Source organism: Lepus europaeus, chromosome 10 (assembly GCF_033115175.1).
Source record: "Lepus europaeus isolate LE1 chromosome 10, mLepTim1.pri, whole genome shotgun sequence".
Classification (NCBI taxonomy): Eukaryota; Metazoa; Chordata; class Mammalia; order Lagomorpha; family Leporidae; genus Lepus; species Lepus europaeus.
Window position 1 is genome coordinate 40,835,147 of NC_084836.1, and position 18,897 is coordinate 40,854,043.

Genomic DNA, 18,897 nt, shown 5'->3' on the forward strand with positions numbered 1-18,897 from the left:
TGGCACAGTAGGTTAATCCTCCGCCTACAGTGCTGGCATCCCAAATGGATGCCAGTTCTAGTCCCTGCTGCTCCTCTTCCAATCCAGCTCTCTGCTATGGCCTGGGAAAGCAGTAGAAGATGGCCCAAGCCTTTGGGTTCCTGCACCCACATGGGAGACCTGGAAGAAGCTCCTGGTTCCTGGCTTTGGATCGGCGCAGCTCCAGCCGTTGTGGGCGTTTGAGGAGTGAACCAGCGGGTGGAAGACCTTTCTCTCTGTCTCTCTCACTGTCTGTAACTCTACCTCTCAATTAAATAAATATAATTTTTTTTAAAAAAAGATTAATTTATTTGAAAGACAGAGATAGAAAAACAGAGATCACTCCCCAAAAGGCCACAACCACCAGGACTGATTCAGGCCAAACCTTGGAGCCTAGATCTCTGTCTTGGTCTCCCCTGTAGGTGACAGAGGTCCAGGCACTTGGGCCATCTTTTGCTGCATTCACAGGTGCATTAGCAGGGAGCTTGACTGGAGTGGAACTGCCAGGACTGCATCCAGCACATATGGGATGCCAGCATCCTAGGCAGCTGTCACAATGCTGGCCCCTGTTAGAACCATTTTAAATGTAAAACATTTTAGATTTTTAGAATTTTTATTTATCTGAGAGACAAGAAGAGAGAAGTTCCATCTACATGGGTTCACTCCTTAAATGCATACAACGGCTGGAACTCAGCCTGGCCAAAGCTGGGAGCACAAAACTCAATCCAGTTCTCTCATGTAGGTGGCAGAGTCCCAGGGTCTACATTAACAGGAAGATAGAGTCAGGAACTGGAGCTGAGTATCTAGTCCAGGCACTCTAATGTGGGCTGCAAGCATTTTAACTGCTAGGCTACATGCCTGCCCCAGAACCATAATTTTTAATAACATAGTCTTTATTATAGTCTTGCACCACATAATAAAATTTCTGTTAAGGACAGACTGTGTATATGATGATGGTCTCACAAGGTAAAAATGGAATTGAAAAACTCCCATCTCCTAGTGACATAGCCCTTATAAAGTTGTAGTACAATACAGTGCTCATATATTTGTGGTGATGCTGGTGTAAACAAACCTACTGTACTGCCAGCTATATAAAAGAATAGCACAGACAGTTATGTATAGTACCTAATGCTTGCTAATGATCATAAATGTCTATGTTGCTGGTTTATGTATTTACCATATTATTTATTATTTTAGAGTATGCTCCTACTTCCATATATATATATATATATGTGTGTGTGTGTGTGTGTGTGAACTATATGTAGTATGCTGTGTTTTGCTGTCAGCAGCCTCTTATATCTTTCATGTTTACCTCATCTCTTGATTATATCAAGAGGCTACATCAAATGATTGACCTATACCACCTAAGTTTGTGTAAGTACACACTACAATGTTCTCACAACAAAATTACCTAAAGTATGCATTTCTCAGAGCATGTCTTTGTTGTTACATGATACATGACTCTACGTTCTGTAGCCGCTTATAATGTCTTTTCAGATTCTTAATAAACTTTATTTTTAAAGTAAACTGAAATGGTTAGCACATTAATTTTCCAGTGGAGAGAAGAGTGTAAACTAATGTTCCTGCTAATTGTGTTAGAACTGCTTTTAAAGAATGCGGAAAGGGTGGTCATCATCACATATACTTCTAGTTCTGTGTTGTTTGTATGTTTGTTACAGATAAGAAATCTGGACTGGTGAACCTGTTTAGTCCATTTTACCCAAATTAGGAAATATCCACTTGCCCCCCAATCGGGGCATATAGTAATAACTTCACATAAATTAGGAGGGGAAAGGGGCCAGCGCTGTGGCGCAGCAGGTTAACTCCCTGGCCTGAAGCACTGGTATCCCAAAAGACTGCTCCTCTTCCGATCTAGCTCTCTGTTATGGCCTGGGAAAGCAGAAGATGGCCCAACTCCTTGGGCCCCTGCACACGTGTGAGAGACCTGGAAGAAGCTCCTGGCTCCTGGCTTCGGATCGGCACAGATCTGGCCGTTGCGGCTAGTTGGGGAGTGAACCATTAGATGGAAGACCTCTCTCCCTTTCTCTGCCTCTCCTCTCTCTGTGTAACTCTGACTTTCAAATAAATAAATCTTTAAAAAAAAAATTAGGAGAAGAAAAAAAAACCCACAATGAATGGGAGCGCTCGCTCGCTTGCTCGCTCTCTCTCTCTCTCTCTCCCTCTGAAATAACTAAATAAAAAAAAAATTTAAAAATCCTTCACCAAAGTCAAGGCTTCTCGAGTGGATTTGATCTCACAATTCCAACCCCCATGTCAGTTACCATTGTATGTGACAAAGACTATCATCTTAGGTGGTGTTCCTGATATATATGGGGATTGTATCTCTTTAGAGACTACATTATAATGATTCCAGAAGCCTTCCCCAAGTAAACAGAGATATCTATGAATAAAACCTATCTCATAGGACGTGTATAAAGTGCTTATGTTGTATTATCATTAAATAAATTTTCAGTAAATGATTCTTTTTATATAATTGTATTTTAATTTTGAAAGGTTACAATTTTATGTATAAATAATAATTATAAATTTATATGTAAATATTTATAATGAGGAAAATATTGACTGTCATGAGGGTTCCAAAGATTAGCATTGGAGAAATTAGTTCCAGCTGGCGGCACAACTTCCTCCATAATGTGACATTTGTGCCATGCCTTAAAGGATGAGAAGAATTTCTATATGCTCTGTCTTTGGAGTTAGATATTTCATGAGTAAAAATGAGTAAAGGCACCAAAACTAAAAAACATGTAATATGGTGAACAGCGAGAAAGTTGACTGAATGAAGAGTATACATTGAATAAGAAAAGTCAAATAAAGATTAAATAATACATATTTGTAGATACCTTTCTGCATATGAGGCCCTATTCTAAGTGTTTTATCTCCAGTCTTAAGTAAGATAAAAGTTATTTTTCCCCAAAGCCTTCATGCTCATAGAGATATAAAAATAAATAGAAACAAGGGGCTAGTGTTGTGGCACAGTCTATTAAGCTGTGTCTTTGGACATATGCATCCCATATCAAAGTGCCAGTTTGAGTCCTAGCTACTCTGCTTCCAGTATATCTCCCTTCTAATAAGCCTGGGAATCTTATTTATTTATTTTATTTTATTTCCATGGAGAAAGTGGCTAATTCAGCTTGCAACTCAGTTGCACAAATACTTTTCTTAAAAACAACCATCAAACTTGGTAGAAATGCATTAATACACTTCCCATCTTGTTCTACAAGAATATTAATTAGACATGCTAGGATTGGGTGTTTGGTGTAGGTAGCAATTGAGATGTTACTTGGGCTGCCCACATCCCAACTCAACCTAGGCTCAAGTACAGGCTCTGATTCCAGCTTCCTGTTAAGGCTTACCTGGAAGGCAGCAGGAAATGGCTCAAGTTGTTGGATACTTGCCACCCAAGTAGAAGACCCAGATTGATTTCAGGCTTCAGTCTGACTCAGCTGTGGCCATTTAGGGAATAAACCAGTGAATGGGAGATCTGTGTCTCTCTTTGTGCCTTTCATTTAAAATAATTTTTTGAAAGATTTGTTTTATTTATTTGAAAGGCAGAGTTACAGAGACAGGGGGCCATCATCTTTAACCCACTGGTTTGCTCCCCAGGGGCCACAATCCCTGGCCAAAGCCAGGACCCTGGACCTCTTTCCAGGTCACCCATATAGGTGGCAGAGTCCCAAGTACTTTCCCAGGCACATTAGCAGGAAACTGGACTGCAGGGCCGGCGCCGTGGCTTAACAGGCTAATCCTCCGCCTTGCGGCGCCGGCACACCAGGTTCTAGTCCCGGTTGGGGTGCCGACCGGGTTCTAGTCCCGGTCGGGGTGCCAGATTCTATCCTGGTTGCCCCTCTTCCAGGCCAGCTCTCTGCTATGGCCCGGAAAGGCAGTGGAGGATGGCCCAAGTCCTTGGGCCCTGCACCCGCATGGGAGACCAGGAGAAGCACCTGGCTCCTGGCTTTGGATCAGCACGATGTGCCGGCCACAGTGGCCATTGGAGGGTGAACCAACGGCAAAAAGGAAGACCTTTCTCTCTGTCTCTCTCTCTCTCTCACTGTCCACTCTGCCTGTCAAAAAAAAAAAAAAAAAGGAAACTGGACTGCAGGTGGAGCATCTGGGACATTACCAGCACTTAATACAAGCAGCTGTTTAACCTGCTACACCATGGTGCTGGTCCCCAATATTTTAAAGAAATGTTGTCAAAGATCAAGATTTAATGAAATTTATCATTCTTGCTTCTTTATCAAGGATGTAAAGAGAAATAGCTTCTTTAAAAAAAAAAAAAGGTCAGTGCATAGCTGTCAATACAGTGACTTAATAGACAGTTGCTTTTTGTTTTCCTTTTTTTGGTTTGCTTATTTTTGGCACTGCCTTGATTTGTGCTAACACCCATGCGGTTTTACAACTAATGCTTTTGTGCCCTCAAGTACACATGTCAACAAAATGAAAAAGGGAAATGACATCTTAATGTTATTTTGCAAGTAATTTTATTATTATTATTGGTATTTAATTGTATTGTTTCAATTGTTTTCATTTTAATATTTTCCCAGTTGGGTTGCCTTAAAGAGTGTAGTCACAAATAGTACTGTTGTGTGTATCTCTATGCAAGAACTGTTAGTATTTGCTTGTTGATGGCCACATAGTCAAGATAACAGCAGATAAGTTTGTAGAGAATTTTGTATTCTAAAAGCTACAAAGTAGGAATTTTATTCTATTGATATATTATTTGGAGTGTTGATTCAGATTTTTTCTAGTCATGCTTTCTATTTTGTTTCTAGGCTTGCATTGATGACAATGTTGATATGGTGAAATTTTTGGTAGAAAATGGAGCAAATATTAATCAACCTGATAATGAAGGCTGGATACCACTACATGCAGCTGCTTCCTGTGGATATCTCGATATTGCAGAGTAAGCCAGTTCTTTGTTTCTGCTAATGTTATTTGAGACCTGACATTTTCATAGAAATTATTGTTAAAAATAAATGAATGACTTTCTATCATTTTGAAAATTATTCTTCCCAGGAAAGAGAACAAGTGGTTCTTGGGAATCCAGATACCAACTCTGTCAGAGACAGAGCTTCTTCCTGTCGCCTCTGCTTCTTTTGCCTTTGGTACTTTATCTGTCCACATTCTCTATCCCTATATCCTTAAAATAAAAGTGCTTTGTCCCCTTCCTGTACTTTCCACAGTCAACAGAGAACTTAGACCTCTTCTCTCTCTCTCTCTCTCTCACACACACACACACACTTACATACACAGAGACATGCACAACTAGATGATTGCATTTATCTGCAGCTATACATAAAGATTAGATATTTATGTGGAATCTAGTAATGTAAATTATGACACTATCAAGGGACCTGATCTTAGCAAATTGTTTAACTTTTCTAAGCTTTTATTTTCTGCTCTATAAAATGAGAATGATATTTTCTAGATTTGTTGTGAGGCTTAACTGAGATAATCTGTCAAACATAGTATCTGGCAAATAGGAAATACTCAGTATGCATTAACTTTTGATGATTATCTTTTTATTTTCTCTGAGAAAATAAAAATAACTTCATTTTTCAGATAATTGATTCATGTTTCTGTGTTTGAAAAGGCAATAATTGTTCTGAGTAATTTTCTTGCAAGAACTTGATTGGATTGGGAATCCGTTGTGTCATTGGAGATGCTTTTAGCTGCAGGTAAAAGAATATCCAGTTTAAAGTGATATAAAGGATATGGGTGCTTATTATATGAAGGTACTTCAAATAGAAAATAGAATTGAAAGGTGATTGTGGTGCAAAAATGTTTGAAATCTGCATATTAGAATTCTTAAAGAAATTAATGGGAAATTCATATTATAAAAATACTATGCATGGGTTTTAAACATTTTAGCAGCACAATAAACTTATCTTTCAACTCCATTTTTCTCTGAACTTTATGAAATTCCTTCATACATGATAATGTGAAGTTTAAAGGAAGAGCATTCAGGTTTATTAAATTGCTAAGTGATGCCTGCAAAGGCTTGGGTCTTTTAAGTTTTTTCTTTTTCTGAATGTCTCAAATGTGGACTTTATTCTTAGCCTGTACTCTCATGGTCACAGGATGATTGCTACAACTCCAGAATTACCTTTACCTATCTGTGCCTAGAAGCAAAATAAAAAGTGGGAGGGGATTGAAAATACTTTCTCCAGGCTGGCACCATGGCTCAATAGGCTAATCCTCCGCCTATGGCACCGGCACACCGGGTTCTAGTCCCCTCGGGGCACCGGATTCTGTCCCGGTTGCCCCTCTTCCGGGCCAGCTCTCTGCTATGGCCTGGGAGTGTAGTGGAGGATGGCCCAAGTCATTGGGCCCTGTACCTGCATGGGAGACCAGGAGAAGCACCTGGCTCCTGGCTTCGGATCAGCGCGGTACACCAGCCGCAGCGTGCCGGCCTCAGCGGCCATTGGAGGGTGAACCAACAGTAAAGGAAGACTTTTCTCTCTGTCTGTCTCTCTCACTGTCCACTCTGCCTGTCCAAAAAAAAAATACCTTCTCCATATTCTGTGTACATCAGGTAGGAAAACCTTTCCCCCAAATCCCTCTGATGCCACATACCTTAGGGATTTCTCTTACCCTGAATTTGTCCACATCCTAGGTGGGAAAAGCAAATATCTGACCGGTTTAACTTTTTAAATACCAGTAAATAAGTTGAGGAAGGGTAGGCAGTTTGTTACTGTTGATATTATATGTGGGCATGTAATGCCAGCATTACAGGTGGTAGCTCAATCCCCTGCCTACAACACCGGTCCCCACTTGACATTTTTGACTCAGTCAGAATTGTATTATTGGTTTCCCAGTGTTCCCTGTTGGTTTATATCAGTGTGTCTTTCTTCATATTTATTTGCCTGCTTTCATAACTTGATCAGCTCCCAGCAAATTCATAAGATGCAGTCTATATAAGGGTCTTCTCTTTGAGAAAACCTTTCTGATGTTCTTGGCAGATTCATCATCTCTAATGTGTCAACTGTTTACATGTTTGTTTACAACAACATTGTTTCTAGAATAGTACTAATTCATCCCTACTTTGAGGATTTGGGGGTGATTAGGGTACAACGAATGCTAAATTTTTTTTACCTCTATTGGAATCAGTACAATAAAGAGTGTGAGGTTACTATTTTGTTTCTAGACACTTAACAAGTTCACATCTGGTATTTGGCCTAGCAGAAGCCAAGTGAATAAATAGATTTCTTCCCAGATGGAATGAAGGACAAATGAAATGAAATTGTAGAATTGATTTCATCCTCAGCATATGTATTGTCATAATAAATATTGATTACTTCAGTTTTTAGTTCTTAGGAATACTAATTATTACCTTGCTTAACATATTTTGAAAACATTCCAATTAATAAATATTTAAGCACCTACCCTATTTCAGGTCAGATTCTAAAATGTATTTATTAGCATCATTTTTTTCCCTTTGATCTGAAGTGTTATGGGCTGGATAGTGTCCCCCTAAGATTCATGTTGAAACTAACCCCCGTACCTTGAAATGTGACTGAAAATTCAGTCTTTGTAGAGATGATTAAGTTAAAACATTAGAGTAGTCTCTAACTGATCAGACCATTGTCTTTATAAGACTCTTGGAGATACCAGGGTCCCTCAGAGAAGAGGGAGGCCATGTGAGGAAACAAGGGAAAGTAGTCATCTACCAGCATAGCCACAGCTCGGCCCCTAGATTCATTGTTTAATTTTATTTTTTTAGTGTTTGCCTTTTCAAATTTAATTTTATATTATAATTTATATACAATACCACATTCCAATCTCAGTAACTTTCCTAATTCTCTGTTTCCACTCTACTCAGTAAGAATCCATTTTTAAACTTGTGTATTGGATCGGGTGTTGTGGCACAGTGAGTTAAGCTGCCACTTGGAACACCTGCATCCCATACTATTAGAGTGCGTGGTTCACATCCTGGCTAATTCACTTCTGATCCCACTTCCTTCGTTTGTGCATCTTGGGAGGAAGCAAATGATAGTTCGAGAGTTTGAGTCCCTTCTGCTCACATTGGAGACCCACTTGAAGTTTCTGGCTCTTGGCTTTGGTCTGGCCCAGCCTGGCTACTGTGGACATTTGAGAAGTGAACCATTAGATGGAAGGGTCTCCCTCTCCCACTCTGCCTTTCAAATAAATAAATCTTTTTTAAAAATGTTATAGTCTATCCCAATTTGCTTTTGTGGTTTCCTAGAACATAGACTATTGATTAATTTATTCAAATAATATTTTTCTTCTTTGGATAATTTTAAAGACTGCTGTTAAAGATATGATATCATATCTTGTAGTAAAATGTTAAAAAATTGCATTCAGTTACATTTTCATAGTCTTATTTTCAATGTATGAAAAACTTCTTAGCTTTGTCATTTATCTAATATCCAACTATCTTTCATCACCTCTTTCATCTCTCTGCTCCTGGACCCTGTTATTTTTCACAGGAATTGTAACAGTTGCCTCCTTCTAAGCCTGTCTAATTTCCCCTCACCTGTTTTCCTCACAGCTGCTGGAACAGTCCTTTTAAAATATTTTGTCAGATAACATCACATTTTTATTAAAGATCCCTCCAATGGATTTATGCTGTGTCTGGGTAAATGCCATAGTTCTAAGTGGTTTCTAAGGCTATGACTTGCCCTGTGTCATCTCTTTTACTCCCTGACTCCATCTTCCACTCTTTCTCAGGCTTTCTCCTTTTAACAAATGAGCCATCTTGTTCCATGGTCCCTACACCTGCTGATTCCTCTGTCTGGAGTTAAATAATTCCACATATTTTTATTGCTTTCAAAATAGGAATTTGAAATTTCAGAAATTCCTAACAAATTTAAAGAAAACAAACGTCACAACCACTCCCATGAAAAACTGTACCAGGCACCGCACAACTCTATTTAAATCTTAATTCTGTCAAATACCTTTGGAGAAATTCTTCAGAGAAACTTATCTGAATGTGTGATTATTTGTCCTTATTTTATAAGATTATTGTGAAAATTAAATAAGATAAAGTGAACAAGACACTTGACAAAATATGTGTCACATGTTTATACTCAATATATGTTGGCTGAATTAATTACTGTTCAAAATATAATTTTAGGTCACCATTAGTAAAAACATAGGTCAACACTTGGATTCCCTGGTTTATTACCAAAGGAAACTATCTTAACTTTTGTTTTTAAAGCAAACCTATTTAGATGAGAGGATCAGAGAAGAATGAAGTTGTCATTTGTCTTATTTACATTGATATGTGTTTTTTTTGAGTTGTAAGAAAGTTGGCAAATGCATGAATTTGGGGTTTATTTACGTATTATCAAAGATGGTATTTTCTTATTGTTTAGAAGGCTCAGAAGACTAAATATAAGATCTTAATGAAACTTAAAATTTTATTTGAAATACGTCTTACTGTAGTAACAGGTGTATTTACCTACAGCTATAAAGATAATATTCTAATATATATCTTTATTCAGTTTTTAAAGGAAACTTAGGAATGTTCACTATAATTTTACAATCAGAATTGGATCCTCATTGTTGAAACTAAAATTTTTATTCTTCCCATCTATCACAGCTGTCTCATACAGTAGTGTTAAGATACTGTGTAAGGTATAAAATTTATTATAACCTGGTTCTTCATCTTGAAGCTTACAGATACATGTGAAGTCAGTCTACTCTAATAATTGAATAAATTAAATAATAATAAATACTTGAATAAATAAAGAATAAATGGACCAACAGATATTCAAGGAGCATTGGGAAAGAAGTGACTGATATTGTTTAGGCTAGTTACAGAAAGATTCTAGAACAGATAACATTAACTCTTGTGTTAAATAATGAGGAGAGCTTTTGCCTCTCGAAGGTAAGAGCTGCCTCAGAAAAGTCATGTTATTCATGAATAAGAAATTCAAGGAGCATTAAGGAGTCCATGGGAAACTGGAATTAAAAGATAAAAGTAGGAAATATAATTTTTATTTCTGAATATGGGTTTTATCAAGGTCAAGACACTTTTGTAAGTGATGATATCATCCATTTAATACTTCCCGAAATTACTGAGCATCCTAGGAATTTGACTTGTCAACAGTCTTTTTTACCTTTTAACTGAAGAAAATAAATATCCCTTAAAGTTTTTCTTTTTTTAAAGATTTATTTATTTGAAAGGCAAAGTTAGAGAGAGAGAGAATGGGGGCGGGGGGAGGGAGAGACAGAGAGAGGGAAAGACATAGACAAATCTTCTATCTGCTGGTTATCTCCCCAACTGACTGCAATGGATGGGTTTGGGCCAGACAGAAGACAGGAACCTGAAATTCCATCCATATCTCCCATGTGGGTTTAGGGCCCCAAGCACTTGAGCCATCCTCTGCTGCTTTTCCAAGCTCATTAACAGAGCCCATATGGGATGCCAGTGTCAGTTTAACACTCTATGCTACAATGCCATAATGCTACCCTACGGCCTCCCTTCCCCCTTTGAAGATGTTGTAACATTAGAAAACAAAGAAGTCAGAAGGAGCGAAATCAGGTCTGTAAGATGGATCCCTAATGATTTCCCACCAAAATACATATAAAATTGTCCTTCTGTCCTTGTTTGATGAGAGGAATGAGCATAAACATGATGGAGAGGGGAGTCTGGTGTAGTTCTCCAGAGGTTTTTCTACTAATGCTTTTGTTAACTTTCTCCCCAAAATTCTCCTGATAAGCACATGACTGTACATTGCCCAACCAGAAAGGCAGCAAGCCATTTGTCTTGAGCATCCCCCAAAACTATTGCCATGAACTTTAGTCTTGACCAGTCTGCCTTTGCTTTGATTGGACCGCTTCTACCTCTCTGAAGCTATTGCTTTGACTGTGCTTTGTTTTGGGGATCGTACTGGGTAAGCCATGTTTCATCTCCTGATAAAGTTCTTGCGAAAAAAATGCTTCAAGATCTTGATCCTACTTGTTTAAAATTTCTGTTGAAAGCTCTATTCTTGTCTGTGGTTGACCTGAGTAGTTTATTACCCATTAAACAAATGTTGCTCCACTTTTATTTTTCAGTCTGAATTGTATAAGCTGGGCCAAGTGGGATGTCTGTGATATTGATTATGGTTTCTGCTGCTATTGATAGGTTCTCTTCAATTAAGATATGAACAAGATTTATTTTTTTTCCTCACAAAATGATGTGGGTGGTCTGTTGCAGCAGGCTTAATCTTTAACATCATCTCATCCCTTCTCTTATCCACTTATTGACTGCTGATTTCTTTGATGTATTATTCCCATAAACTTTCCGTAAAGCATCAGTAGTTTTACCATCCTTTACCTTAAGTTTCATCATAAATTTGGTGTTTGTTTCTGTTCCAATTTTACCAGAATTCATGTAGTTACAATAGGGACTCTTTGTGAAATGTTATCTCATCCTGTGTGCCTCTTTCTAGATCCTGTTCATACATATTGTAACAAGTGAGTATGGGTTTATTTTTATGCAAAAAAAAATTGAAATCCATTCATAGTTTTATATTAATTTACATTTACGACTTCATTATTAAGACATACAGATATCCATATACCTGCACATAACAATTCATAAGCTACTAATGCTAAGCTCAATTTTGTTTCCATCAGTTCAATTTCTTGCCTAACAAAACTTAGTTGTATGTGTTGTTGGCTTGTTAATGCCTGTTGGAGTTGTTAGTGATTATATAGTTTAAGTGGATAGCTCCAAAACTGATGAAGTTTGTACAAAAAAGCAAATTGTTGCTATGATAACTAAATTGAATATTTTGAAAAGACTCGAGTGAGAGGGGCCGGCGCCGTGGCTCACTTGATTAATCCTCTGCCTGCGCACCGGCATCCCATACGGACGCCGGGTTCTAGTCCTGGTTGCTCCTCTTCCAGTCCAGCTCTCTGCTGTGGCCCAGGAGGGCAGTGGAGGATGGCCCAAGTACTTGGGCACCTGCACTCACATGTGAGACCAGGAAGAAGCACCTGGCTCCTGGCTTCAGATCGGCATAGTGCCGGCCGTAGCGGCCATTTGGGGAGTGAACCAATGGAAGGAATACCTTTCTCTCTGTCTCTCACTGTCTATAACTGTACCTGTCAAATAAAAAAAAAAAAAAAATTAAAAAAAAAAAAAACTCGAGTGAGGCCCTAAAAGTATAATTGCTGATTAATTGTAATGAGACAAGTTAAAAGCTGAAAGAAAAAATAAGAGTTTGTACTGAGGTTTGCTTAATTGTTGAATTCAAGTTTTGCTTCACTTTAAAGACATTTTGAAGTCTTAGCTAAAGTATTTAGGATATGGTTTATCAAGAAAGGCATTTTGGATTTAAAGTCAATGGAGACATTACCCAAAGACATTATTCCTTCACTAAAGGATGGGTAAATGAATATACATGTATATCCTTTATACTGAAATAAGTGAATTATGTTTTCATATTTTGATATTTGTTATTTAACCCAGAAAATCCTGATACTATCTGAATTGAATAAAGGGCTTTTTTGGAACATAGTATTTTGGGGCTAGGGCATAAGTAGAATTTGGAGAGAGTAGCAGATATCTAGGAAATTGAGCTGGGACAGCAGCATTCATGGATTTATATGTCATGTTTAATTTGTCCTTCAGTGATGATGCATTTTCAGTCCTGTTTTCTAGGAGGACTGTTCTTGATAGATTAAGAATATTACACTAGAGAACTAGGGCAGTGATAATAAGATTAGAAGTAGAGCAGAACTGTGATGAAAGAAGTTGAAGAGGACACCAAGCAATTGAACAGCTCTACATGTTCATGTGTTAGAAGAATCAATATTGTTAAAGCCATCTACACCACCCAGATCAATACACATATTCATTGCAAGCTATAAAAAACACCATGGCATTCTTGAAGAAACTAGAAAAAAAATTCCAAAATTTGTATAGAATGAAAAAAATCCAAAATAACCATAGAAATCATGAGAAGAAAAGATCAAAGCAGGAGGCATTATACTACCTGACTACAAAATATACTGCAAAGGTCTAATAATCAAAACATCATAATATTGACATAAAAGGATATATAGACTAATGGAACAGAATGGAGAGCTCAGAAATAAAGTCATGCATCTACAATCTATTGGTTTTCTTTTTTTTTTTTTTTAAGATTTATTTTTTTATTCATCTGAAAGGCAGAGTTACAGAGAGATAGAATCTTCTATCTGCTGGTTCACTCCCCAAATGGCCACAACAGCCAGAGCTGGACCAATCCAAAGCCAGGAGCTTCTTCTGGGTCTCCCATGTGGATACAGGTGCCCAGGGACTTGGGCCATCTTCTGCTGCATTCCCAGTTGCATCATCAGGGAGCTGGATTTAAAGTGGAGCTGTCAGGTCTTGAACTGGCACCCATATGGCCCAACGTACTGGTTTTCAACAAAAGTGCTAAAAGTACACATTGATAAAAGATAGTCTCTTCAGTAATTGGTGCTGGAAAAATTGGATATCCACAGCAGTGAATGAAACTAGACAACCACCATCCCCGTCTCTAGCTATATATAAATATTAACTGAAGAGGGATTAAAGACCTGAAGCTATGAGGAAAACAGGGTAACTGCTTCTTGATGTTGGAATGAGCAAGAATTGTTCAGATAAGACCCTGAAAGCATAAGAAACAAAAGCAAAACTACACGTATGCGGTTACATCAAAATAAAAAATTTGTGCATAGCAAAGGAAGCATTCAACAGAGATAACCTGCAGAATTGCAAACTATACATTTAATATGGAGTTAATAAGTGAGATGTATAAGAAACTGGCAACTCAATAGCAAAATAAAAGATTTTAAAAAGGGCAAAAGTTCTAAATAGATATTTATCAGAGGAAGACAAACAAATGGTCAGTAACTATATAGAAAGAAAATGTTCGGCTTCATTAGTGATGAAACAAATGCAAATCAAAACCACAATGAGCTATAACCTCATGCCAGTTAGAATAGTTCTTATCAAAAAGAGAGAAGATAAAATGTGATGGTCAGGCTGCAGGGAAAATTCTGTCCTCCAAACATTGTTAGTGGGACTGGAAATTAGTACAGGCATTATAGAAAACAGTATGGGGATGTCTCAAAAAATTAAAGATAAAACTACCACATGATTCAGCAGTCCTCACTACAGAATAGATACGCAAAGGAAATGAAATTGATCTGTTGTAGCACTATTGATGATAGCCAAGATACGGAATCAACAGAAGCGTCCATTAACTGATGAATGGATGAGCAAAATGTGCTACATGTGAGCACTGGAATAATATTCAGTCATAAAAAGAATAAATTCTGTTATTTGCAACAACAAGGATAGAACTGTAGGTTGTTATGTTAGGTGAAATAAACTAGGTATAAAATGACAAGTAATTCATGATTTCCATATGGAATCTAAAAAAATTGATCTCATACAAATTGAGAGCAGATTAATGGTTACTAGAAATTGAGGAGAGTAGCAGCATGGGAGGGATGGGCAAAGGATCACCAATATATAATAAGCTATAGTTAATGTAGGAGAAAAAAATTCTGTTGTTCTGTTGCACAATAGTTGACTATAAATTTTTCTCCCAAATTCAGTTAACATAGTAAGAATCCTGCCTGTTTATGTGATATAACATATCCAAGTGGCAGCCAATAGCTTTTTAAAAAATTATTTATTTATTTGAAAATCAAGAGTTACTCAGAGAGAGGAGAGGCAGAGAGACAGAGGTCTTTCATTCGCTGGTTTACTCCCCAATTGACCGCAATGGCCAGAGCTGCGCCTATCCAGAGCCAGGAGCCAGGAGCTTCCTCCGGGTCTCCCATGTGGTTGCAGGGGCCCAAGCACCTGGACCATCTTCTACTGCTTTCCCAGGCCATAGCAGAGAGCTGGATGGGAAGTGGAGCAATCGGGACTTCAACCAGCACCCAAATGGGATGCTGGCAATGCAGGTGGCGGCTCTACCTACTACGCCACAGCACCAGCCCCAGCCAGTAGCTTTGTTAACAAAGCTTTTTACACCTTTTGTTAGATTTTTCCATTAGCACACAAATAGTTTTTTAATCATTCATTTAAATCATGCCTTAATTTTGAGGCTTGTTAATTGTATCCAAAATTATTCAAATCAGAGTTGCCTGATCATTTTAAGTCTCAATTAAACCCATCCATGTGAGAAACAACCCAGTCTTCTTTTTCTTTTTTCAGTCTTCTTTTTCTTTTGCAGCTCCTATGAAAAATCTTTTTGTATTTTTCTTTCCAATAAATCTTAAGTATAGCATATTTTTCCTAATTAGCTGTCTCTTGTCTTGCTGCTACTACCACAGGTTTTGTTGTTCTGAAGGAAATCTAACTGTGTATATTCGTTATCTTCAGTTCACCACAAACTAAACCCAGTGTTTTAGTAGCCTGAAGTTTGACTTGCATTTTCTTAAATATAGTGACTTTGCATGATGTGATAAAAGGTTTTATATTAATTTTATTTTTAAGTCCTTTAAACTTCACAAAGCTTTGTAGGTTATTTTTATAAATTGGTTTTAAGTTAATGAGTGTTAAATAGGTGTTAAGAGGCAGTGATGGGGGTCCAGCACTGTGGCGCAGCGGTTTAACGCCCTATCCTGAAGCGCTGGCATCCCATATGGGCACCAGTTTGAGTCCCAGCTGCTCCACTTCCAGTCCAGCTCTCTGCCCTGCACCCATGTGGGGGACCCGGGAGAAGCTCCTGGTTTCTGGCTTCGGATAGACGCAGCTCCAGCTGTTGCAGCCAATTGGGGAGTGAACCATTGGGTGAAAGACCTCTCTCTCTCTTTCTGCCTCTCCTCTCTCTGTGTAACTCTGACTTTCAAATAAATAAAAATCTTAAAAACAAAAAAAGTCAGCTGAAAAATTTTAAAAAAAAGAGGCAGAGGTGGGAGCTGAACCCAAAGACTGCAAAATATAACTGTGTGCTTTTCTTCACCCAACTAACATTTGAATGACTTTTGGAAATTATTCATGGTATATGAAAATTAATGCCATGAAATTTTGTCTTTTCCCAGTTTTTTTTTTTTTTTTACATTTGCAAATGATAGTTCTGTAGTACAGAAGAGTTCTGTGAATTATATACATGTGTGCATACCTGCATACCTAAACTTCTGGCTCTGGGATTGCTCCAGGCCTAGCTTCTTGCCAGCAGTTTTGGAACTTTACTTCTGCTAGTTATCTTAACATCCTTCCTGTTTATGTAAATTTTGAGTTGTCTGCATTTGCTCTTGGTATTTCCTTGAAACTGTACTTCCCATATAACTCCCTGTGCTTCAAGCAATGCAGCTATTCTGAGGTATTCCTTTTATTCTGTTTTGTATCTTTTGAATGATTCTTTTTTACTATTTTTAAAAAGATTTATTTTTTGAAAGGCACAGTTACACAGAGAGGAGAGACAGAGACAGAGATCTTCCATCCTTTGGTTCACTTCCCAAATGCCCAAAACAACCAGGGCTGGGCCTGGCTGAAGGAGCCAGGAACTTCATGTAGGTCTTCCACATGGGTACAGGGGCCCAAGTACTTGAGCCATCTTTCACTGCCTTCCTAGGCTCATCAGCAGGGAGCAACATCAGAAGTGCAGCATCCCGACCTGAACTGCCATGCACATGGGATGGCAGCCTCTCAGGCAGTGGCTTAACTTGCTCTGCTGTAACATGGCAGTCCCCTGCCCACCCCTCCATACACACTTTTTTTTTTTTTTTTTGTAATTACTTGAGAGACAGAGTTACCATCTGCTGGTTCACTTCCAAGATGATCATAATGGCTGGTTCTGGGCCAGGACCAAAGCTAGGAGCCAGGAATGCTATCCAGGTGTTGAACCAAAGCAGGAACCCAATTACTTGAGACATCACTGCCACCTTGCAGGGCCTCCATTAATAGGAAGCTGACATTAGGTGCCATAAACCAAACCCAGGCACTCCAATGTAGGGGAGTCTTAGCTGCTAGGCTAATATAGAAATCATTCTGTAAACCATTAGAATGTAAATTATAATGTAAATCATTAGAAGCAGAACAGAAATAGTCTCATGTAAATAACTCTGATTGTTGGAGATTTTGCCTAACAGAATAATTATATACTCCCTTGAAGCATAGCAGTTTCCTATTGCACTTAAATCTTGTATAACTCCTGTTTGTAGAAATCCCATGAAGATCATAAAAATGTTCTTAAAATACAACATTATTAAGTGTAAAAATAACAGACTATAAAATGAGGTGGTAACCACTTTTGCAGTCTGATAGATACACTTACATAAAATAATTGCAGAAAAATTAGATCACAAAATATAGTCCTCTGTTCCCAATACTTTTAGAGATAACCATTGTTACCTTAGAGTGCTTATTCTTTGATTCTTCTCTTTCTTTGGTGTTGGCAGGTGTGAGTGGGTGTGAATGTGTGTGTGTGCAGGGAGAGTAATGTAAAGATGAATCACTTCTTTCAGATATTAAGGAAAATAAACTCTGGTTCCATCTAGCTTCCTGTCACAGGGATGTGAGCATACTGTCCCTCTTTTATTGTTGTTGTTGTTAGTACCTACATATTGAGCAGAGAATCCTTTTCTGACCTCACTAAATCAGTTTTCCCTATTATAGGTTGAGCATCCTTATTCTGAATATGAAATCCAAAATACTGTAAAATCTGAAACTTTCTGAGCCTGTATCATGATGCCACAATGGAAAATTCTGTACTTGACCTCATGTGATGAGTCATACTCAAAGCACAGGCACACTAGAAATGTTGTATACAGTTACCTTCAGGCAATTTATATAAGGTATATATGAAACAAATTAATTTCTTTACATCTCATCCCCAGTATACCTCATTATGTGTTTGCAAGTGTTCTAAAATATGAAATCCAAACACTTAGGGTTTCAAGCATTTTCGATGAAGGATACTCAACTACATAATTCTCTGTCAGGACTTACATGGCTTTAGTTTAGTTTTGACATGTAATTAATTTTTTATTAAACTAAGCTCTTTTAGGGGAGATTCTTTTTTTTTTTGCTTACAGTTATATTGTTGGCATGTAACAGTACTAGGTATATACCAGATACTCCATATTTGTTTGCTGTGTTAATGAGCACATTAGAAATACAGGGAAAGGGTGAAAACAGTTCACAAAAGGAGAAATACGAAAGATAGTAGCTATTTTCTAATATTTTCAGCACTATATGTAATTGGGAAATACAAATTAAAGCAAAGCAATGAAAAGATATTTTATCTCCAATCATGCTTGGAAACTTTGCATGTCCATTAAGAGGAGAGTATTAAATGAAAGTATGGGGGCCCGTGCTGTGGCATAGTAGTCTAAACCTGTGGCATTGGCATCCCATATGGGCACTAGGTCATGTCCTGGTTGCCCCTTTTCTGATCTAGCTCTCTGTTTATGGCCTAGTAAGGCACTGGAAAATGGTGCAAGTGCTTGGGCCCCTGTTCTCATGTGGGACACCCAGAAGAAGCTCCTGGCTCCTAGTTTCAGATCACCTCAGCTCTGGCTCTTATGGCCATCTGGGGAGTCAACCAGTGGATGGAAGACCTTTCTGTCTCTGCCTCTTTCTATTGTAACTCTGCCTCTCAGATAAATAAATAAATCTTAAAAAAAGAGAGAGAGAGAAAGTATGATCCAGCCATCTGATGAGATATTTTTGAGCTGTTAGGAGAAAGAGTTGCATACCAGTCTATCAGAGTAATCTTATTAATTTTTGTTTTACAAAGAGAACCCCAGATGTGACAGTGTATCTATGTTTATCTATACACACATGAATTCATAATAAAGGTACCGGAAAGATTTTTGCCATCCTGTTGATGGTCCATCCTCTTGATGGTGGTTATCTCTAGAGAGGGAACACAGTAGAAGGAGAGGCAAAAAGTTCTTTTTACTTCTCTTTCT

At 38.0% G+C, this 18,897-nt stretch overlaps 1 protein-coding gene across 2 annotated transcripts in view; it reads left to right on the plus strand.

Moving 5' to 3' along the window:
* The window catches only part of PPP1R12A (protein phosphatase 1 regulatory subunit 12A), a 144,461-nt gene that overhangs the window by 42,755 nt on the left and 82,809 nt on the right, over positions 1-18,897 (plus strand). For both annotated transcript variants that reach the window (XM_062203160.1, XM_062203161.1), the window contains exon 2: positions 4,812-4,942. In XM_062203160.1, coding sequence (XP_062059144.1) covers positions 4,812-4,942 — 131 coding nt within the window. The remainder of the gene's footprint in view (positions 1-4,811; positions 4,943-18,897) is intronic.